Here is a 24861-nt window from a genome sequence, read left to right on the forward strand (position 1 = left end):
TTGGATAGCTGTCATTTTTTTTTTTTATAATGTTGGACAGAGTTTTCCACTGCCCTGAATTAACTGTTTTTATCATCTGATAAAATACATCTAAACTGTAATTCCACCCAGTATGATTTCCAGTATGGAAACTGCATGGGGATAAACATCTTCAGTGTGAGTGACCTCCTCACTCAAGAAATAGGTTCTTCCCTGATGCACTAAAACAGGGGTCGGCAACCTTTCAGAAGTGGTGTGCCAAGTCTTCATTTATTCACTTTAATCTAAGGTTTCGCATACCAGTAATACATTTTAACGTTTTTTAGAAGGTCTCTCTCTATAAGTCTATATATTATATAACTAAACTATTGTTGTATGTAAAGTAAACAAGGTTTTCAAAATGTTTAAGAAGCTTCATTTAAAATTAAATTAAAATGCTGATCTTATGCCACCGGCCCGCTCAGCCCGCTGCCAGCCTGGGGTTCCATTCACCTAGGCTAGCAGCAGGCTGAGTGGGGCCTGCGGCCGGGACCCCGGCTGGCAAGGGGCTGGCAGCCAGAACCCCAGACCGGCAGCGGGCTGAGTGGGGCCGGCGGCCAGGACCCCAGATCAGCACTGGGCTGAGCAGCTCAGACCGCTGCCAGTCCGGGGTTCCGTCCACTGGCTCCTGCCAGCCAGGGTCCCGGCTGCTGGCCCCATTCAGCCCACTGCAGGTCTGGGATCCCAGCCCTGCCCACACAGAGTGGGTACCTACCTTCTCCCTGGTTCTAACACATTCTCTTCCTCTCTCTCTGCACTGAGCTGAGGGTGGGAGTGCACTGAGCACAGGGCTGGGGGTGAAGGAGCAGGCTGGAGGTTGGGGTGTAGGGTCTGGCCAGGAGCTAGAATGAGGGAAGGGGATCAGGGTTGGGGCAGGAGGTTTGGGTGTGGAGTGCTTACCAGGGCAGCTCCTATTTGGTGTGAGTGGTGCAGGTGGGAATGTGTGTGGAGGGATGTGCAAGCGTTCCTGTTTGCTGCTCAGAGTGGGGATGGGAATGTGGGGGATGCAAGAGTCAGGACATGGGGTATGGGTATGTGTGGGGGATGCAGGAGTCAGGGCAGGGGGCTGCGGGTGTGTGAGGAGGGTGCAGGAATCAAGGCAGAGGGCTGGGGGCATGTGAAGGGGGTGCAGGAGTCAGGGTGTGGGGGTGCTGGAGTCAGGGGGGTGCAGGGGTCAGGGCAGGAGGCTGGGGTGTGTGAGGGGGGTGCAGGAGTCAGGGCATGGGGGGACTGGGTATGTGTGGGGGGTACTGGAGTCCGGGCTGGGGTCATGGCGGGGTGCAGGGGTCAGGGCAGGAGGTTGGAGCATGTGGGAGGTGAGGGGTCAGGCCAGAGCGGCTCATGGCAGGGGGCTGGAGGGGATATGCCCTGATTCCACCCCCCTTCCCCAAGGCCCCGTCCCCACCTCTTCTCTGTCTCCTCCCAGGAGCAGAGAGCACACTGCGGCTCTACTTCTCCCCCTCCCTCGCAAGGGCCATCAGCTGATCGGTGGCAGAGAGGGAGAGGAGGAGGGGCAGGAATGCAGCATGCTTGGGGAAGAAGCTGGGGAGGGGAAAGCTTGCCCGCCCTGCAGCAGCAGCCGGCAGGACCAAGCTTCTTCACCCTGGCCCCGTGGGGGAGGGGGGGCAGAAGAGAAGAGCTGGCTAGGACGGGCAGGATTTTGAATGTCACGCTGCTGCCTGCCGGGGTCCGAGCCTGGGTTCAGCAGTGGGCTGAGTGGGGCCAGCGGCTGGGACCCGGCAGGCAGCAGCATGCCATTAAAAATCGGCTTGCGTGCCATAGGTTGCCGCACTAAAATATTATTGCTTTTGTAAACAAAATAATGAATACTGGGTATGCACATACAACCAGAGTCTTCATAAGTTAGGTTTTTTCATTCATAATGAACAATTAAAAAGGAAAATATACAAAACAAAGGTAATGTAATGTCATGACTATTTCTTAAAGTTTTATTATTTGTATTATTTTAATATTATTTTATTTTTTATATTATTTATTATTTTTTAAAGTTTACACTAATTTTGATTAGGTCACATTTTAAACTAAATGAAAATAACCCCAGAATGCTGACATAACAAGAAGTCAGTCTAATGTTACATAGAACTCTCCCAGAGTGTTTGATTTTAGGGATAGAGGCAGTATGTGGCTAAGATATCCCATATTCATCACTCCTGCCAGTTGAAAAAATTGGGGGAAATTAGAATATATTCATAGTTTTTGGACAGGTGGGCAACATTCTGGGTTATTGCCTTATTTAAAACTGGCAAAAAGTATATTGTGAATATCTAAAACTCACCAGCCAGACAGGAATGAAAATATGAAGAGCCTATGGGATCTGAAGCCCTCTCCTGTACTGACAGTTCCACAAAACAGATCAAACAGGAAAAGGTGAGAGAATTGGTTGGGCTGAAGATTTCTACCCCCATTGAATTTTACACAGGGCTGAGAAAATAAGCACTCAGAGCTGAAGAGCTAATTTACATGAGCTCCATACTTTCCAAAAACTGTGCTAATCCCAAGTGTAGAGCAGTAGGGTTGGGATATTATTTTAAATCCTTGTACACCAGACCTCCTAGGCTGGCTCTACAAGGACACCATTCTTTTCTGCTGGATGGTGACAATAATAGAAAAATAGAACCAAGGTAAATGCACTACAGAACGAAGTACAAAGCAAATACTCAGAGTCCAAAGCGTTGTTTTTATTACTGATGTTAAGTCAAAGGCAACTACAACTCATTCTTTATGATATAACAATGTTGCTTGCAGAAAGCAAGTCAATGTTAAGTACCAATGTTGGTACAAGAAAAAAATGGATATAAACTGCCCATCAACAAGTTTAGGCTTGAAATTAGATGGCGGTTCTAACCATCGGAGGAATGAAGTTCTGGAACAGGCTTCCAAGGGGAGCAGTGGGGGCAAAAAACCTAACTGGCTTCAAGACTGAGCTTGATAAGTTTATGGAGGGCGTGGTATGATGATGTTGCTTCCAGTGGTGTACGGCCCATCTGCAACTACTGTTAGCAAACATCTCCAATGGCCAGAGATGAGACACTAGATGGGGAAGGCTCTGGGTTACTACAGGGAATTCTTTCCCAGGTGTCTGGCTGGCAGGTCTTGCCGATATGTTCAGGGCCAGAAAGGAATTTTCCCCCAGGTCAGATGGCAGAGACCCTGGAAGTTTTTCGCTTTCTTCTGCAGCATGGGGTACAAGCCACTTGCTGGTTTGAATTACAGTAAATAGCGAATTCTCTGTAACTTGAAATTTTTAAATCAACATTTGTGGACTTCAGTAACTCAGCCAGAGGTTATGGGCCTACTGCAGGATTGAGTGTGTGAGGTTCTGTGGCCTGTGACGTGCAGGAGGTCAGACGATGATCATGATGGTCCCTGCTGGCCTTAAAGTCTATGAGTCACAACTCCCAGGCACAAGTATACACTCTTGCCTAAGTTCACTAGGTCTGTTTACTCAGAAGCACCACATATTGGCCACAGACTGAGCCAGGATATTAGAGTTGATGGAAAAGTGTCCAAATCATGGGGCATATCTTATGTTCTTACATAAGTAATGCTCCCATTACCAGAGTAAAAATGTTTATCTTTCAATTAAATATAAGAGTTTTACATTTAAAACTAAATTTCACAAGCTCTAAAGAAAATGTTTTTCAATTGCCACAACTGAAAGTTGACCTGGAAGATTCCCCACCCCTAGTACTTCTCAGTCCTGACTTGATATCACAATAGCATTTACCCACCAACCATGACTAATAATCTTTTCCTTTGTGGCCTGGCCAGCAAGAGGGACTTGTACAGCAAATCATTCATCTCCCTCCTACCCATGAAATCATTATTTCTGCAACAGGACTGCTCTCCACAAGGCTTCAGAAGAAGAGATCAGAGTCCGGCACACAGCACTGTTGACAAGTCAGTCTCTGGCTGGTCATGAAAACAATGTGTTTGGTTTTGATTATATTCTTTTTAAATCTGGCACCATTTTATGGAATTTTTTTAATGCTGGTTTTCAATTAAAACTAGACTAATCCTTAACATTTATTTGGCTTTTCACACACAGTTCCTGTGCTGCACTATGTCAAATATACCATCTGTGCAGCACACTTCTGGCCAGTGATGCTTCAAAGATTGTTTCTATAATACTTTGAACTGTGTCTGCATGAATTCTTCACTTACTGTATTCATCACTTCTAAATTTACTATTCCATGACAATGTTGTGTAATGACTTTATTCCATTTTTTAAAACCCACTGCAGCCACAACAAAGATTGTGCCCCACCTGCTGAAAAGAGACATGCAGATCATTTTCCCAACTATTTAGCTAACATTAACTATGCTATAAATACAAATTTTGTTTATACTTTGTGAAAGATTCACTGCTGTGTTCTCCAGCTGAGTTAGAGCTGAAATATGCTATTAACTCCCACCATGAATGTAACCGAAAGGGAGGCCAAAAATGCTTTTCCTGGGATAAGATATCAAGATCTGCTACTGCTGTCATGAAACTGGGGTCATGTAAACTAAACACTGCTGCTGCTCCTTTTGGAAAGCACAGAAGGCTCTCAAACTGTAAATATTTAAAAATAAAAATTACACTTATAAGGGGAAGATCTAAGATGCATAAAATTTACCCACAGAGGATACTGAACCCTAAGCTAGGACTAAATTTCAATGCCACCACTCATCATGGATGCGGCACAAGTTTCTTCCTTTTTAAGATGTAAAAAACCCAGAATTATTTTCTCTATATGTACAATTACAATAGGCACATTCAAAAAACATGTCAAATACTCTGTGCACATTGATTCCCTCTGATGATTATAATTCATGATTTTTGAAACTTCTGAGTCTGTAAGAAAATCAATACCAATAGTCAATGGAATGTAGAAAGTTGGACCTCTTATTATTATCCAGATTACCTTTCATGTATAAAATATTGTTGTCTCATTCAAGGGAGGAAATACAATCAATAGAACCATCTTAGTCTAAAGAGGAAAACTTTTTTTACTGAAAAGAATTTGAGTTATTGATTTTATATTTTTACTCACTTAGATTCAGTTTTTCAGTCCACTTTGCTTGTGTTTACTATGATTTATGTGACATTTTGATAAGTATAAAGATTTATATAGTCTTAGGATATGTCTACACTATGAAATTAGGTCGATATTATAGAAGTAAATTTTTAGAAATCAATTTTATCCCGTCGATTGCGTATGTCCACCCTAAGCGCATTAAGTCGGCGGAGTGCGTCATCACTACCTTGGCTAGCACTGACTTACGGAGCAGTGCACTGCGGGTATCTATCCCACAGTTCCCGCAGTCTCCACCGCCCATTGGAATTCTGGGTTAAGCTCCCAATCCCTGATGGGGCAAAAACATTGTTGTGGGTGGTTTTGGGTACATGTCGTCAGTCGCCCCTCCCTCTGTGAAAGCAACAGCAGACAATCATTTCGCGTCTTTTTTCCGTGCAGACGCCATACCACGGCAAGCGTGCAGCCCGCTCAGCTCAGCGACACCGCCGCTGTTGTGTCCTGGGTGCTTCTGGCAGCAGACGGTGCAGTAGGACTGCTAACTGTCATCAGACACCGATTCCACTGCAACTCTGCTCTGATGCTATTGTCTCAATAGTGAATTTCTCCATGTTGTCTGTCATGGGCTCCCAGGTATGTGTGCTCTTCCTCGGGAAATTCTCGTGGTGCTAACTGTCGTCCTCCACCGCTTCCGCTGCAACTCTGCTCTCCTGAATCCACCTCGCAGGTCCTCTCGTCGTTCTCTATAAATATGTAGTCTCGTGGCATCAGTCTTTAGCCACCGCTTCCGCTGCAACTCTGCTCTCCTGATCTTCTGCAGATGCCGCACCATGGCAAGCATGGAGCCCGCTCAGATCACCGCAGCAGTTATGAGCATTGTAAACATCTCGCGCGTTATCCTGCAGTATGTGCAGAACCTGCAAAAGCAGGCGAGGAGGCGACGGCAGCGCGGTGACGAGAGTGATGAGGACATGGACACAGACTTCGCTCAAAGCACGGGCCCTGGCAATTTGGACATCCTGGTGGCAATGGGGCATGCTCATGCCATGGAACGCCACTTCTGGGCCCGGGAAACAAGCACAGACTGGTGGGACCGCATAGTGTTGCTAGTCTGGGATGATTCCCAGTGGCTGCTAAACTTTCGCCTGCGTAAGGGCACTTTCATAGAAGTTTGTGACTTGTTTCCCTTGCCCTGAAGAGCAAGAATACCAAGATGAGAGCAGCCCCCACAGTTCAGAAGCGAGTGGCGATAGCCCTCTGGAAGCTTGCAATGCCAGACAGCTACTGGTCAGTTGGGAATCAATTTGGAGTGGACAGATCTACTGTGGGGGCTGCTGTGATCCAAGTAGCCAATGCGATCACTGAGCTGCTACTATCAAGGGTAGTAACTCCGGGAAATGTGCAGGTTATAGTGGATGGCTTTGCTGCAATGAGATTCCCTAACTGTGGTGGGGCGACAGGTATATGCGTTCCTCTATCTTGGGACTGGAGCACCAACGCAGCCGGTACATAAACCAAAAGGGGTACTTTTCAATAGTGCTGCAAGCACTGGTGGATCACAAGGGACGTTTCACCGACATCAATGTGGGATGGCCGGGAAAGGTACACGACATTCGCATCTTCAGGAACTCTGGTCTGTCTGAATGGCTGCAGCAAGAGGTTTACTTTCCAGACCAGAAAATAACTGTTGAGGATGTTGAAATGCCTATAGTTATCCTTGGGGACCCAGACTACCCCTTAATGCCATGGCTCATGAAGCCACACACAGGCACCCTGGACAGTAGTAAGGAACAGTTCAACTGTAGGCCAAGCAAGTGCAGAATGGTGGTAGAATCTGCCTTTGGACATTTAAAAGTGCGCTGGTGCAGTTTACTGACTCATTTAGACCTCAGCGAAACCAATATTCCCATTGTTATTGCTGCTTGCTGTGTGCTCCACAATATCTGTGAGAATAAGGGGGAGATGTTTATGGTGGGGTGGGAGGTTGACACAAATCTCCTGGCCACTGATTACATGCAGTCAGACACCAGGACAATTAGAAGAGCACAGCAGGGTGCGCTGCACATCAGAGAAGTTTTGAAAACCAGTTTCATGACTAGCCAGGCTATGATGTGACAGTTCTGTTTGTTTCTCCTTGATGAAAACCTGCCCCCTTGGTTGATTCTACTTCCCGGTAAGCCAACCACCCTCCCGCCTTTGATCACTGCTTGCAGAGGCAATAAAGTCATTGTTGTTTCAAAATCATGCATTCTTTATTAATTCAAACACACAAATAGGGGGATAACTGCCAAGGTAGCCTGGGAGCGGGAGGAGGGAAGCATGGGGTGGGATGGTGAATGAGGGGAGGAGGGAAGGACAAGGCCACACTGCACTTCAAAACGTACTGAATACCAGCCTTCTGTTGCTTGGGTAGTCCTCTGGGGTGAAATGGTTGGGTGCCCAGAGCCCCCACCCCCATGTTCTTGGGCATCTGGGTGAAGAGGCTATGGAACTTGGGGAGGAGGGCAGGTGGTTACACAGGAGCTGCAGTGGCAGTCTGCTCCTGCTGCCTTTCCTGCACCTCAACCATACGCCAGAGCATATCAGTTTGATCCTCCAGTAGCCTCAGCATTGCATCCTGCCTCCTCTCATCACGCTGCCGTCACCTCTCCTCTTGTTCATCCCTCCTGTCCTTGCGCTCATTTTCTGCTTTCCTGGATTCTGACATTATTTGCCTCCACGCATTCTGCTGAGCTCTTTCAGTGTGGGAGGACTGCATGAACTCAGAGAACATTTAATAGCGAGTGAATTTTTTTTGCCTTATCATCTGCGCTAGCCTCTCGGACAGAGATGATAGGGGGAGTGTTGAAACATTTACAGCTGCAGGAGGGAAAAAAGGGAGAGTAGTATTTAAAAAGAGACATTTTAGAGAACAATGGGTAGACTCTTTCACGGTGAACCAAGTTGTTATTACATTGCACATGTGCTTTCGGTACAAGGTCGCATTTTGCCTGTTATATTGAGGGCCTGCCGGTTCGGTGTGCGAGATCACACATGCAGGGCCGAGCAACAGAATTTGGCTTGCAGGCAGCCATGGTAAGCCACAGTCTTTCGGCTTCTTTAACCTTCATAACATGTGGGAATGGTTTCAAACAGCAGTGCCCTCCTTTCCCATACCACGCACCCGTTGGGTTGGCCATTTAAAAGGAGGGGTTGTTCTGGCTGCGAATGCATCCCAAGTCTTCAGGGCAAATTAATCATTAAACAAGATTGCTTTTAAAGCATGTATTATATTTACAAAGGTACACTCACCAGAGGTGCCTTCTCCGGCTTCATGGTCCGGGAGCCTGCCTTGGGAGGGTTGGGTGGGTATTGGCTCCAGGATGATAAACAGTTCCTCGCTGTCGGGGAGAATGGTTTCTCTGCTTGCCTGCTGTGCGCTATTCTCCTCCTCCTCATCTTCCTTGTCCCCAAAATTCTCATGCCTATTGCATGAGACTCCCCCCTTGCATGTGTCCATGGACGGGGTGGGGGAGTAGGAGGAACCCCCACTAGAATTGCATTCAGCTCATCATAGAAGCGGCATGTCTGGGGCTCTGACCCAGAGTGGCCATTTGCCTCCTTAGTTTTTTGGTAGGCTTGCCTGAGCTCCTTAACTTTCACGCAGCACTGCTGCGGGTCCCTGTTGTAGCCTCTATCCATCATGCCCTTGGAGATTTTTGCAAATATTTTGGCATTTCGTCTTTTGGAATGGAGTTCTGATAGCATGGCTTCATCTCCCGATACAGCTATCAGATCCAATACCTCCCATTCGGTCCATGCTGGAGCTCTTTTGCGATTCTGGGACTGCATGGTCACCTGTGCTGATGAGCTCGCCACGTTGGCCAAACAGGAAATGAAATTCAAAAGTTCTTGGGGCTTTTCCTGTGTACCTGGCTAGTGCATCTGAGTTGAAAGTGCTGCCCAGACTGGTCACAATGGAGCACTCTGGGATAGCTCCTGGAGGCCATCGAATTGCGTCCACACTACCCCAAATTCGACCCAGCTATGTCTATTTCAGAGTTAATCCCCTGGTCAGGGAGGTGCATAGAAATCGATTTTATTAGCCCTTTAAGTCGACAAAAATGGCTTTGTCATGTGGATGGGCACAGGATTAAATCAATCTAACACTGCTAATTTCAACCTAAACTTGTAGTGTAGACCAGGGCTTAGTTATGCATAGAATAGGACTTTTAACCAAAAACCCTGAGTGTGGCTTATATGTAGATTCACCCTCTGTTAGATCTCCTCAGAGATGAAGGATAATTTTACTTCTCTCCCTGGGATGAACTGTAGTGGAATATCCCTGATACAGTCTAAGATCCAAAATAGCTTAAATAAAACAATGTGTATTCAAAAACCAAGAGGAGATGAAATTAAATCAAAAAGAAACAATACCAATACACGAGAACTAAAACTCCCTAGCCCATATGTGCAGGAACTAGGGGTGCAAGAGTGTTGCAGCACCACCTGTCTCCCAGCTGCTGGCCCTGCACCCGGGACTTTGCTCCTGACCTCAGCTCAGGAGGGGGCGGAGTGGATAGGGGTAAGGAGGCTGGCTTTTAGCACCCCCACTATTAAAAATGTTCCAACTCTGCTGCCTAGCCTTGTCCAAATGGGCCCAAACCCCTGAAGCTTCAGAAGATGCATCAAAAACAATTATGCCCATATTTCTCTAGTTCAGTGTCTGCAAGCTGCTAGCTCTCTCATCCTTCTCTCCATAATACACTATCACATCATTATCCCTTCTTGTTAAGCCCTTGGGGGTTTTGAAGTAAAAGTGTGACCTAGCATTATCATATTAGTCAGAGTCCTACATTGTATTTGTACAGTTATTATTAATGTTTATATTAGTGCTCTAACTTGGGAAGGGAAAGGAAGCAATCTTTGTTATTTCCCCTCTCTAATAACTGCTGTATCATATTTAATAAAAGCCCCTTTGATCTTGCATCATTCTCCAATAATATATTACCTATGTTGGATAGATGGGGTTTGTTTGAATGTTAATAGTCCAACTCCACAACTTTTGGGGTGTTTTTAGCTGATTTCCCACCCCCAGAAATATCAGATGTAATAACAATATTTCAGCCACACTCTTAAAGGTGACTTAGAGTATGTCGACACTGCAATTAGATACCTGTGACTAGCCCATGCCACCTATCCTGGGGTTGGGGGAAGGGACTGTTTAACTGCCATGTAGACATTTGGACTCAGGCCACAGCCTCAGCTCTGGAACCATTCCATCTTGCAGGGTCCTAGAGCCCAAGTCTGAATGTCTACACTGCAATTAAACAGATTCTTAGCTTGGGTCAGCTGGCACGGGCCAACCGCAGGTTTTTAAGTACAGTGTAAACATACCCTCTGAGGTAATATTTCATGATCATCTCATACTCCTTGGCAAATATCGAAACTCCACTGATCAGTTGCCTGCTTGCAAGGACTCAATCACTTATAATTTTTCATTCTTGTACAAACATTATAGGCACAGAATAGCACTTGTGATAGGAAGCAAGGAAACAGTGCAGAAAACTCACCAAATCGGTGGAAGGAGCCTAGCTGCACCACTGCAGCAAACTGCTTCTTGCATCCAGTGACTAAGGAAGCCCTTTCTCAACAGATATATGGATCTGGGGCTCCACAGATCTACACGAGGTTCTCAAGACAGGGCCAACAACTGGCACTAAATGCAACATACCCCCACTAGCAGATTATAGATTTCCCAGTGCAGATCTATCTGCTAGTTGGTGGTTACTGCTAGTTGACTCAGCAGTAATTTCCCTGTGCACTTGTGTCCTCTCTGAGAGAGATGTGCAAACACAAGGATTAGTCCATGGCACTGTTGGTACAAAGAGTTAGGTGAGTGGAGCATTGTCCCTTAGAAGGACAGGGTAAGGTGTGCAATGATATGCCAGTAGATTCATTTGGTTTTCCTGGCTGTGGCCCCTTTTCCCCCTGCACTGGCTCAAATTCTCCCTTTTCCAACCCCAACCAGAGATTTGCCTTGAAATTATGCATGTTTTTCATTCCCTTGGATTTATCTGCCAGAAGGTAACATGTGGCCCATGGTTTGCATTTTAGTTTAAAAAATTTCTTTTACAGCAGTCAGAGCCTTTCAAAATACTTCACTTCCCTTATTCCCATAGGAAGAAAGAATGGCAGGAAAAATTGTTCACAGCAGTATGAAGAGATGTAAAGTTCTACATTTTTAATTGTAAACAAGAATGTTAAAATATGGTTTTAATCAGGTAGGTTTTCCTCCTAGACCAATGCTTCCTTCTCGTAATATATGTAACCTGACTGGCTGTAAAAATAATGGTGTCAGTTGGAGCAGCTTAGGAGTTCTAAGGAAATTTTGTATTAACCTAAACTCCTCTCCTCCTCAGTTCCTCCCACTATTATCGTGTGTGTGGCCTCCTGATGAGCCAGGTCACCAATACACAGACTGCATAGAAGTGAGGATACACCATAAGGCTTACATTTTAGTTACTGATGAGGCATAGATGTTGGTATGTATATTCTGACACAATATATCTAGAGATATTTCCATGGTTTAAATAAACATCTACTATTTCCATGAGATCATTAACTCTTAGTAAGTTGTACGTTTCTGAGTACGCATAAGCTTCTAGTTCTTTTAAGTCTGTAACCTAAAACACCTTTCCTACCTACATTTGTCATGATTTAAAGTTCAATATCTTGAACCCCTTCAAAACTACAAGGGAGCACTATGCCCACCAGGAAGCTGGGAATCTCCCTGCTGTAACGGTTTCAAACTCTTGATTCTAGATCTGTAATGAAAAATTGGATTACATTTATGGCATTTTTTATATTTACAAAATCCACTAATGGTCCAGATTGGATGTCTGTCCATCTTGGTCATCTGGCTGTGGCAACTTTGGGGAAAAAAGTTTCTTAGGCAAGATGATTAAAGGGAAAAAAACCAACAGCTGACTGAAGAAGCTCAGAGGTTGGGCATGTTATGTAAGTGCTCGGGGAGATATATTGCTTGGCAGGCAGAAGGTGTGGTTGTCAAAGATACATGATAAATTCATTTAACACATGATATAGAATGATTATGCACATAGATACACACACTATCTGATTTCTCATTACTTTAATATTCATTCATGAGTAGACAGAATAACTTACCATCAGCAATGACACTAGACTTCACTTTGCACGTCTACTGATAACACATACCACAAACAATCAACCTTGACCTATTTTTATTATAAAATACACACCTATATATAATATAGTGTAATACAGAGATTATATATTACACTAAATAAATATATATCAGAAGGAATATCTTGTCCTCAGCTGAAAAATATGAAAGGAAAATGCTGCAGTGGAGGAAACCTCAAATAGCAATGAAGCTTGGAACAAATGCTGCTAGATAATACTTGCTTTGCACTGTCCCCTAGATAAAAAGTCTCAGAAGTCTCTTCATCAATGTGGTTCTGATCAAATTTTCCTCTTTTCCTCCCTTTTGTTTTTTTACCACTCAGTTCTATATTGCAGACAGTATGGAGTAACTCAAAAACAAGAGGAGTGGGCTCAGGAAAATGAGAACAGATAAGAATAGTACAAATTCAACAGAGTTAATCAAAGAGCAAAATCTTTAGAAAGGTATTAAGTAAAGTGGATGTCACTGTTTAAACTCAGATACGGCCACATTTTTCACTTCTTTACTCCTAAATGATTTTTCCAGGCCACAACGTAAGTGAACATAGATCACAGTTATACTGATAATGCAGCTGTTCTTGAAAAATTAAAAACTCCATAAAAGTTTAATGTGCTGTAGGCTCTTATGCGGATTACTCCTACTTTGGTTATTATTTCCATAATTTAATGTCCTTTTACAGAGAGATTATTTTTATGCTTTCTCTGCCACATGTATTAACCATTCAGGATGTTAGCTTTGTGGGGGGGAAATATCTTGGTAGACAAAAAAACATGGTAAAAAGTTAGATTTATAGCATGTTACATGTACCAAAAATACAAAAACTTACCACAATCTGTATTTTCTTTTTTAATTAAAAAAAAATCCAAAGACCCATTTATATTGAAAGCTATATTGCACAGATTCAGTATAACACAAAACTAGCCACAATAAACACTCAGTAAAAATTCAATACAAATAGTTCCAAGCATTTGTGGTTGTTTTCCACCTCACATTTTAATCTTTCTAGTACTTCAGGTATGATAAACGGTCTTCCGAGGGGGTGTTTCCTAGATAATGTACAGTGAAGATAATACTGTCCATTACCTCACCTAAAAAAATGGTTACTTACCTGAAACTGTTGTTCTTTGAGATGTGATGCAGACATATATTCCATATAGGTGGAAGGTGGGTGCATGCTCAGCTCACCAGAGTCAGAGAATTTTGTTTAGCAGTACCCATAGGTGTGGCACTCATGCCCTGGAGCCACAGCTCCTCCCCTGGCCATATAAATTCAGCACTGCCCTGACCTCCTCAGTTCCTTCACGCAGAACGTCACAAGTACAGACTCTGATGCAGATGAGATGGAGGGAGGATCGTGGAATACACGTCTGCATGCCATCTGGAAGAACAAATTCCTTACCAGAGTTTGCATCTGAACTGGACACAGCCGTAATGGCATGGTGGTTTGTAAAAGTATGCACAGAACAAGTGGCATCACTGCAAATGTCCAATACAGGCATATCACTTAAAAATGCCATTGATGTGGCATAAGCTCTTGTGGAATGAGCTCATACCCATTGTGGAGGCATAGCCCGGACCACTTTGTATGCTGTCATGATACAGGAAGTTGCTCACCTGGAGACTGTCTGTGAAGAGACTGCTTGACCCTTCATTCGGTTTTCATATGAAAGAAACAGACAAGGTGAGGAACGGAAAAGTTTACTTCTATCCAGACAAAAAGCCAATCATTGCCTGACATTAAATGTGTGAAGATGCTGCTTCTCTGGGGTTGAATGCAGCTTAGGGAAGAACACTGGTAGACCTATAACTGTGAAATCACTTCAGACAAGCAGTTAGGGTGTGGCTGCAGGGTTACGTAGTCTTTGGAAAATCGTGCATAAGGAGGCTCTACCTTCCAAGTCTGTGACTCACACATTCTCCTCACAGACATGATCGCCACAACGAAGGCAGTTTTCTAACACAGAAGGGAGAAAGAAGAAGTTGCCAGAGGCTTGAATGGAGGTCCCATAATAGTGGCTAATACACTATTAAAGCCCCTTAAAGGAAACAACTCTTTTACAGGTGGGTGCAGATGAGTGACTCCTTTCAAGAAACTCACTGCCATGGAGTTTGAAAACACTGATTTCCTTTGAATGGGTCAATGAAATGCCAAAATCACCAGCAGGTGGACTCTTACTGAACTAAGTGCAAGATCAGCAGACTGAAGGTGTAACACGTACTCCAAGATGTCCTGGATACAAGCCAGACTCAGTTGAACTCATCATGCTAATAACCATACCAAGAACCGCTTTCATTTGGGTGAACAGACTGCCCTGGTGGAGAAAAAGCATACAGGAATGCCAACTCCCACCTCAGGTGGAAAGCATCGGTCAAGGAATGTGCACACTCCAAAATCAGGATCTGATCAGGCTCTGGCAGTTTTGCATCAGGGAAAACATTACCCCTGTGGCTGGTTCCTTACTTGGGATCCAGAATCACCTGGCAGATCACCTCAGCAGAAATTTCTCTGTGAATCATGAGTGGTCTCTGAAGTGCAGAGTCTTGTGGTCCATTTTTAGAGTTTGGGCCATTCCAACAATCAACCTGTCCGCCGTGAGAGGGAACAAGAAATGGTGGTTGTTTTGCTCCCAGTGGGGTCTCAGTCCAGACTCAAAGGCGCAGCCTGGCATTTTGGAATACCTGTGTCCATGCAGCCATATGGCCTAGCAACCTCAGTCATACTTGGGCTGTGGCTGAGGGTTCAGACTGTCGCTCCAGACATAAGTGATTAATCACCTGGAATCGCTTGGTCAACAGAAACACTCTCAAACTCACAGAATCTATCGAGGTCCCAATTAACTTGCTTCTTTGAGTTGGAACCAATGTTAATTTTGTGCTATTTTTGATGAGACCTAGATGATCAAGTATGCATAGTGTGAAGTGAACATGACGTAGGATTCAGAGTAACAGCCGTGTTAGTCTGTATTCGCAAAAAGAAAAGGAGGACTTGTGGCACCTTAGAGACTAACCAATTTATTAGAGCATAAGCTTTCGTGAGCTACAGCTCACTTCCTCAGATGCATATCGTGGAAACTGCAGCAGGCTTTATATATACACAGAGAATATGAAACAATACCTATTCCCACCCCACTGTCCTGCTGGTAATAGCTTATCACTAATAGCGTATAAGCTATTACCAGCAGGACAGTGGGGTGGGAATAGGTATTGTTTCATATTCTCTGTGTATATATAAAGCCTGCTGCAGTTTCCACGATATGCATCTGAAGAAGTGAGCTGTAGCTCACGAAAGCTTATGCTCTAATAAATTGGTTAGTCTCTAAGGTGCCACAAGTCCTCCTTTTCTCATGACGTAGGACTTTCCCTCTGGACTTGCCCCTCAGTAACCCAGAGTCCAGATATAGAACGATGTGAATTCCCTTCTTTCTGAGGTACGCTGTTACTGAAGAGCAGAAGCTGAGAAGGAGAAGACATGCTGAAAGGCAGTACAACATACTGGTAGTGCTGGCCAGCTATGACAAATGTGAGGAACCTCCTGTGGCTTGGGAGGATTGCTATATGGAAATAAGCATCCTGCAGGTCCAGGGCAGTAAACCAGTCATTGTGATTCAAGGTAGGGAGTTGGCAGGGTAACCTTATGGAATTTCACATAACTGATGTATTTGTTGAAATTGCAGAAGTGGAGGACAGGTCATATAACTCGGGTTTGGGGACCAGGAAATACTGATGCTGCAGAGGAACCTCCTCTTTGGCCTCCAAGCCAGTAGAGACTGAACCTGCTCAAGGAGCAGTGTCTTCTGAGAGAAGTCCCTGAAAAGGGATGTGTTGGGGGGTGGGGTGGGTTTGGGAGGGGAAATGCAGAGGAACTGTATGGCAAGACCTGACCATCAAACAGTAAGTCCTCGGTGATCTGCTGCACATGGGACACAATGCCTGAGTCCTGAAGCCGTAAGGCCTTTCTCATGGTCACAGCCTATGCCATAAATCTGGCTGAGGCATCCACCTCATCCAGAGCTGCCTGCAAGGAAGTCTTGGCCATCACACAGACTTCCCCAATGAATGCCATAAACTCTTAACGCGAGGGTTTTGGCAACTTCTCTGTGAACTTAGACAAGACTGTCCAATTGACAAAGTCATACTTATAGAGCAACACCTGCTGGTTCATGATGTGAATTTGCAGGGAAGAGGAGGTATAAATCTTTCTCCACACCAAGTCCATCCTCTTGGACTCTCTGTTCTTGGGTGTGAATTTACACCTACCCTGCCCAGCCCTGTCATTTGCTGCAGTTACCACCAGCAAGTTGGGGGCCAGGTAGGAGCTGAAACCCTCATACCCTTGCATGGGAATGAAGTACCATTTCTCTGAACACTTCACCATAGGGTACAATGAAGCTGAGGTGTTCCAGATGGCCTTTGCAGGCTCCAACAGAGCTTCATTTATCGGCAGGGCTATTCTTCCTAGAGTTGATGATTGGAGAATATCCAGCAGCTATGTGTATTTTCCTGCAGGAGTTATGCCTGCATACCTAAGGAAGCAGCCATATGCCTCAGAAGGTCCTAATATGCCTTAAAAAGGGGAAAAAAGGATTCCCACATGGTAGAGTTGTCTGAAGAGTATGAGGAGATGGTTTGCTGTGCTAATGATTGGTCCTGGTCTTGCATCACAGGATCCAGTTGGAATAACCCTCAAGGTCCAGAGGGAATGAACTCAGTGGTTGCATGCGGCAAAGATGGTTTGCGAATGGGAGTCACCACCAGGACTGGTGATCTCGTTCTAGAACAGGTCGAGAAGCATCCCAAGGAGGCCACTGGGCATACAGATAAGGCTTTGGTGGCCAAAAGGTACTAGGCCCAGATCCCTTATCCTGACCACAGGACAGATGCCATTCTCGGTACTGATGGTGATCCGAGGGCACTCTCTAGTGTCTAACAAGAAGGGAAAGGACAATCCTGACATGGATCTTGAGAAGTCCAGGAGGTCCTTTTGTGACAATGGGGGAACCAGTCCCGATGAGGCAAACAACTTGGGGCCTCAATGCTGAAGAGAAATGGGAATCAGCACAAGTGGTACCAAATGAGACCTACTTCCACCTGGCACCAGAAGAGGCATTGGCTTGGAGACCGTCAATGCCAGTGCCAACGTCATTAGTACCAGACTCAACACATGCATTGTGGTCGGAATCAGAATTGATGGTACGAGCTGTCACTGTATTTGGTGTGGTACAGGGAGCAGGTGGACAGACATGCTCCATTGTGGGTGCTGCAGGGAGTACTATGCCGGTCAACACTCCTCTTAAAAGATGAGGAAGAGTTTCTCCAAGCCCCGGAATGGTCCCAACTCGTTTTATGGGTCCTTTTCCTCACTGCACCAGAAGATGATGAATAACCAGTCTTCCTCTTAGGGGAAACACCAGAATGCAAGCATAAAACAGCATCACTTGCTGGATCTGTAGGCGACCACCAATCAGACAAGGGCCTCAATGCCGAAGCAGGCCTCACAGCCTGCTCCAGAAGGTGCTGCTTCAACCACAAGTTTCTTGCCATCTGAGTCCTCTTTGTGGATGACTTGTAGATGGAGTACCACTCTTTAAGGTGTCCCTCGCTGAGGCACAACAAGAACCTTTATATGGTGGTCACTGTGGAGAATGTCCCTCCACAACATACAGTGCTTGAACCCAGGTGAGGGCACCACACAGGGCAGCCAACTACTCTAACACTAAAACTAAACCTAAAGTACTACTACTACCATATACAGGATAAGTTCTCAGAAAACTGAGACTGAAAGTGTGAGGTGAAGGCACCACACAGAGCTCCGACTCTAGCCGCCGGCAATGAGAAGAAACTGAGGGGGTCAGGGAGACAATGCTCTTATATGGCTCGGGGAGGGGGACTAAGGCCACAGGGCACGAGTGCCACCCCTATAGGTACTAGGGAAAGTTCCCTGGCTCTGGTGCGCTGGATGCACACACATCTACATGAAATATATGGCTGTATCTACTCAGAGAATAGCTGTTTCAAATGCAGGTGCTAATAAATTTTTTCCACAGGCCAAATGCTCCAGTCTCTACTTTACTAGACCCTAATTTTATACTATATCTTTCCCTAAGATGTCTGGATTTTAGCTCAAAGACACAGCACAGAAAAATCTTTTTATGTTTCCATCAGCTTTCAGACCCATATAAGTCAGCTTCATGATCATCTTAGACAAATTCATGCTGGAGCTCAGACTGTCTGTATGTGCAGCTTGAGGGGCAATAGGGCTACATGGAAGAATATTTACTGATTGAAATGACTACCAGTCTCCACCCTAGTATCTTTTTCAATAAATAGAAAGCAACAAAATAAGTCTACAATTATACAATGAACATCAAACCTCACATTTGTGAAGTGAAAATTTCATAGTTTAAATGTTTCTTCATTTGCTTCTTTATGGCATATATTGAGCCATGCTTTTAAATAAAACTATGTTAACTGAATATTGGTAATAATCTGTTCTCAGTGATAAATATTTTATTTTAAAACATATGATAAACGGTCACATTTATTCTATAATTACAATAATTATAACTATATTTGGTTCTAGTTTACAGCTCTGAATAGAGAAAGCAAAACCTATCATGAACCACTTTATACTTTTTAACAAAAGCCATACTCTTTGTTTCCTGAGAGCCCACAAAGTAATATATGGCAGGAGTTCTAAGGAATATTTTAGAAAATAGCTTTTTCCTAATGGAGCTGTTGTCCCTGGATACAAGACTTCTACTACACTGATATATGTTAGTATCACCAAAGATTTTAAGGATTTAGTATTTTGTCTTTTTCTATCAACAAATTCACTACACTTTAATTTTAATTTGACATCCTGGCAAGGCCAAATACAAATAATGGTGAATATAACTGTTCAGTATTCTGTATATATGCAATAGTACATTAAAATATGATAAAAGAAAGTTTTTAAAGTTGCAAAGTTGAACACTCAAAAATTAGGAACAGACAGAATTAAGATTATTCATATTACTTTTTTTTTACGAGTCTCTTGCCTCATTCAGTACCCAGCCAATGAATGGACAGTAGGATGGACAGTACCTGGCAAATTAAACAGTTGTTCAACATTTATTTTTACCTCATCATTCAATGTGTGTGAAACTTAGACAGAGAGAGATTAAGGCCAACATTTGCAGAAATGTCCACTAATTTTGTATGCCTCAGTGACAGAGTCATCAGACTGGGTTCCCCACTGGCCTGTGCCAACCAAAGTCACAAAGCTAGAGCGATGAAGATTTATTGCTGCACTTAGGCAGAACAGAATCCATTACATTCTGAGTATGACAGTGTTTAACAAAGGTTTTCCCTTTCCATATTTGAAAGCAAGCTTACCTCTCTCAATACAGGATCAGTTATTGAACTCAGATTGACTGCTCCTTCATAGGTTAAGTAGTAGAATACATTCAGGGATCGGACAGCCTCTGGCCCTTGCTGTTTGTAGCCAAAAATTAGATCGATCCATTGATGAAGCTGGCATGAAACAAACTCACTCTCCAAGGCCTGCAACAAAATGCAAAATATGTTATCCTGACTTCTGCTATTATTCTTTCTTAAGAAACTTGAATATTCATAAATAGGACATGAAATTATCTTTAGTAGTTCCCCTGCACCAATGCTACTAATATTTTAGAAAGCTGTACAAAAATTTCTAACACTTACAAAAGCATACTAAGGTGGAAAGGACCAGCCATGTAGACCACCTGCCCCACCCCTCAAAGTCCAGATGGGAGAATTGCTCCTCATCCTGTCAATGAAGAGGGCAGGGATAAGACAAACAGTCAGAATGCTCCTGCCCCTCTTTCTGTGGGATGGGGAGGGTGAAAGGATGGTATCTTAGACCAGTTATGACATGTGGACAGAGGGCTGAAAGATTTGGGGAAATTAAAGTAACTGGGGGTGATCAGGTGAAATGCAACTAAGAAGTTCTGTATACCATACATGTTGCATATATGTTAGTTTGCTATTACTTTTGTCTATATATTTATGCTTGTCCAATTTCTGATTGTAATTTTAGGGTATGTTTATGCTGCAATAAAACCTGTGGTTGGCTTGTGTCAGCTGGCTTGGGCTGGGAGGCTATAAAATTGCACTGTAGACATTTGGGATTGGGTTGGAGCTCAAGCTCTGAGAACATCACATCTTGCAGGGTTGCAGAGCCTGGAGCTTCAGCCCAAGCCCAAACGTCTCCACCACAGTTTTACAGCCCTGTAGCCAGAGCCCTGTGAGCTCAAGTCAGCTGGCACAAGCCAGCAACAGGTGTTTAACTGCAGTGTAGCAATACCCTTACTGAAACAGGGGCTGTCTTTTACTATGTGTTTGTATGGTACCAGGTACAACCGGTACCAAATTTTGACTGAGGCCTCCAGGAGCTATAGTAAGACAAATAATAAACAAATTAATAACAACATATTCTTCCATATAACCCAGTTCATATTTAACATACTACTCTAGAACCATATGTTCCCTAAGGCATCAGTTATCAAGTTAAGTTAGAAAACCAAGGACAGCAATTCAGATAACTCTACAAACTAGAAATTTAAAAAAATGTTCAAATGAATTTCCTCTTCTCAAGTTGTTACATGCAGAAGATACTTTGCCAAAATAGTAAGAAAAATGTTAAAAGATTAAGAAAAAATGCATATTACCTATTACATACACAAATGAAATAAACATATCTGATTAAAACACAGCTTAAAGAAACCTGCCATTGGGACAGCATCGAGACACTTGATTGCCTGTGATTGTTCAGATACGCAGGTAACTGCATGTGATTGGCTTGCAGGTCCCAGTTTTGAAGTAAGGGGAGGTAAATCTGCTGGTGATTTCACCTCAGGACATGTGCCAAGAGATTTTCCCATGAGTGCATGGAGAGTAGGTAAGCAGCAACTTCTAAGAAGCTAAGGAAGGTCCATTCACATAGTGGTACTAGCAGAATATCATCAGACTTCTTTGTTTACTGAATGGATTTTGGGACCATTTCACAATTTCTTATGCTGATCAGAAGATTTATTTGTAACAGACTTAACCAGTGTGTTGCATATTTATGGCTGGGAACCTGTACTCCATGGTCTCCATGCCTCAAGTTTATCACAAAAAGCTCCAACAGAAGTGCAAGACTGGTCATATTAGCATCTCCCTCCCATTTCTGCCTCTGGGTAATCTCCACCTGTTCTCCCTTAGTCTCATACCCAATAAATTCCCTGGTGAATATATAATTATTCACCCCACGACTAGCATTTCTCAGTTAGAATTCAATTAATTTGTAAGATTTCTTCATGCACTACTCATCTTTCAAACACACAGGCAAGCCAGATCTCCTTAACATGGAGGCAGGACAAAAGCTGAAAAACCTACTGCAGTTGCTGCCAGTGAACCAACATGCCTTCAAGATATTTGGCTTCTTATTCAAAGGCCAATATTACTCAAAGTAATATCAAAATATTACTTTTTGTCATGTGGAATTTTTGGAGCATTCAGTTTTTTCCTCAAATGGGCAAAGGGCTCACAACAATTCTCTCTCTGTTTCAGATGGAGTGGTTTCAGAAGCTAGCCAGTGGCTGAGAGAGAGAACCAATCTGATGCCAGAATATTCCCATGGCAATTTGGCAAGAAAGATTTGGTGACTAAGCTGGTTTGTTGCGCCAAGTATTCTGCATAGTTATAGGGAAAGTTTCAATACATTTCTGCATTTCACCTAGACAGAGAGAGAGTTTATCCATTGCCTGTCCCATACCACTGGTATACATTGAGCTGTTCATTTTGGTCTCTAGGTCAGTGCTATTCAAAGTGGTGGTCCGCGGACTGGTGCCGGTCTGTGCGCACACTGGAAAAAAAAACTTGCCAGTCCCCCACATCAGACAGCTTGAGAAGCACTGCTCTAGGTGACAAAATTTGTTCACGCCATCACTGACTTTCACTTGGTGGACACATAATTCTGTGCCCAAAGGACTCCACCATCCAAACCATCTGATGGTTACCTGGTGCAGGCCACACAAAGGCCCTAAATATGTTCAAAAGAGCAAGCTGCTTAATTATCACTGTAGCATCATGTGGATACAAAGGGATATGTAGCAGCTCTCAACTCGCAGCAAGTGGGATGTAGGCAGATAGGTCTGTGTCTCCTGCAGAGAGAAACTTTCTCTTGAGGGATGGAGGCTAGCCTATAAGGGTTGGGTGCAGGCATTTCTCTAAGGGAGATCAAATATGGTACCAATAGCAAGCACCAGCTAGATGGCTGCTGTTTCTGCTCTAGGACTATATAAGATCATAAACTGGGTGGGTGGGTCTCCCTGGAAGGTTTAGCAGATTTGGGTATAAGAAAACTATGAACCCCACCTTCCACCCTCTCTTCACAGCTACCAGGACTTCCAGCTTCTAATCCAGTTAAGTTTAGTAGTAGTACAGTTCAATACTTAAAAATAATGATTTTTTTTGGTTTCTATAAAAAGACAGTGTGCCATTAAAATGTGGACCTTTACTGCTCCTAGTAGTTAAGTTTATCATCATATTCCCTATTCTAAATTTAGGGAATACTGAAATATCATGATACAGTAAAACATTGCAGTGCAGCAAACACCAAGATTTTATCATTGCCCACTGAACACATTCACTTTGGATATACACATACAGAACCATTTTCTGCAGTATGCTGGAAGATTAAAACACTGTTCTGAAAATACGTGGCTAATTCACAAGCCAATATACAGAAAATACACAATTAAATTAACAAAAATGAATCCCTGACCAAGCGAATTAGGTTCAATACATATTCAAAGGTATTACCTAGCATGAATCTACTGTATTTCTAAATATTTAATACAACTACTTTAAATTACTGGCAGGATTTGCTTTATCAATCTCGTGTAGAATTCAATTCAGTTTTATTTTTAATAAGTACAGATAAAACAATACAGAGAAGTACAATATTATTCTATGTGACCTACAGAAACTAAGAGCATTTTTCTTTTAAAGGAAATTCCTAATTTTGAACAGCAGAAGTTAAAATTAATCTGAAAACCTACGAAACTGCTCTGGCTTTTGTACACAAAATGATGGGTTTGTTTCATTAACCGATGTCTGAAAACAACATTTAAATTGACACATAAAAACAGCCATTGTCTTAATTTGTGTGTTGTACTCCACACAAAAGCCCTAAATATGTTCAAATTAGAGCAAGCTGCTTGATTGTCACTGCAGTCTCATGTCACATTAATGCATGACAAACATTAAACCATACACTTAAATGGCAATTTATATCATTTAAATGTTTACTGCCAGACCAGCTCATCACTCATTTAAATGCGACTTTCTGGCAGCTAATTTCAGTTAATTTTCCTCGATTCACTTAATTAGAACTTTCAATCAAGAAAAGACTGTACATTTCTTCCAGTTCTCTTTTTTCTAATTTGAATTCTCAGCTATTGATGTGCTGAAAATACCCTCTAAAATGGATAATCAGATAGTATGTCATGTCCTACCCCCCTCGCCCCCCAAAATGACCACATGGAAAAAACCTTACAATATATATGCTTTGACAAAAGTTATTTATGTAAAAGTAGTTTTAGTTCTCACACACACTCTCCACAATTAAAACTATAAAAAACAGCAACCAAGCAAATTAAAAATTAATGACTTCAAAATTGTTTAATAAGATAAAAATAGTCAGGAGTCTCATGAGTGACCATAGAGCAACAACATGAGGCTATAAAATTCTACAAGGCTCAGCAAATGACAATGATGTGAATTAATTTTCTTGTTATCTTGCCAAAACCTTTTAACATTAGAACATATTTAGTTTCTCTTTTTTATCTATTTCATCTTACATAATTTTTGTTTTAAGGGCAAATGATTTTATATGTTCACTATGAAAACTGTGTTTCACTATTTCTGATGAGCAAAAATTCCTAACAGGAATGCAAAGTGAAACATACTATAATGGCCATATTACACCCATAAAACACATGGACATGGATAACTACTGTAATATTGTTCTGCAATCTCTTCAAGTAACCAAACATATAAATCTAAAAAGAAAAGGAGTACTTGTGGCACCTTAGAGACTAACCAATTTATTTGAGCATAAGCTTTTGTGAGCTACAGCTCACTTCACTTCATAGCTCACAAAAGCTTATGCTCAAATGAAGTGAGCTGTAGCTCACGAAAGCTTATGCTCAAATAAATTGGTTAGTCTCTAAGGTGCCACAAGTACTCCTTTTCTTTTTGCGAATACAGACTAACACGGCTGTTATTCTGAAACCTGTCATATAAATCTAACAATCTCTTAAAAATTACAGTCTCACCACTTATTCATGGAACTGCTGGTGGACATCCTGAATTTGCTTCCCTTTTGCAATGTTAAGATAAAAATGTTCTTTTAAGTTACATAGGTTTAGAATGGTAAGAACAGGAAATTAACAATGGAAAGACGATGGAGATTATTTCTTGTATCATTTACACTACTTTAGGGCATTTTTAGCATCTTTGTCCACTTGTCAGGACACAAATATGAGGGCTAAAAGAAAAGAGAGTAAGATGAACGTCAGTACTCAGGACACT

The 24861-nt window shown here is 43.0% G+C and overlaps 1 protein-coding gene across 2 annotated transcripts in view; it reads right to left on the bottom strand.

Moving 5' to 3' along the window:
- The window catches only part of LRBA (LPS responsive beige-like anchor protein), a 560210-nt gene that overhangs the window by 55938 nt on the left and 479411 nt on the right, over nucleotides 1-24861 (bottom strand). For both annotated transcript variants that reach the window (XM_084626698.1, XM_084626699.1), the window contains one exon: nucleotides 19639-19806. In XM_084626698.1, coding sequence (XP_084482824.1) covers nucleotides 19639-19806 — 168 coding nt within the window. The remainder of the gene's footprint in view (nucleotides 1-19638; nucleotides 19807-24861) is intronic.

The sequence above is a fragment of the Lepidochelys olivacea genome (assembly GCF_965140295.1).
Source record: "Lepidochelys olivacea isolate rLepOli2 genome assembly, chromosome: 4".
Taxonomy (NCBI): domain Eukaryota; kingdom Metazoa; phylum Chordata; order Testudines; family Cheloniidae; genus Lepidochelys; species Lepidochelys olivacea.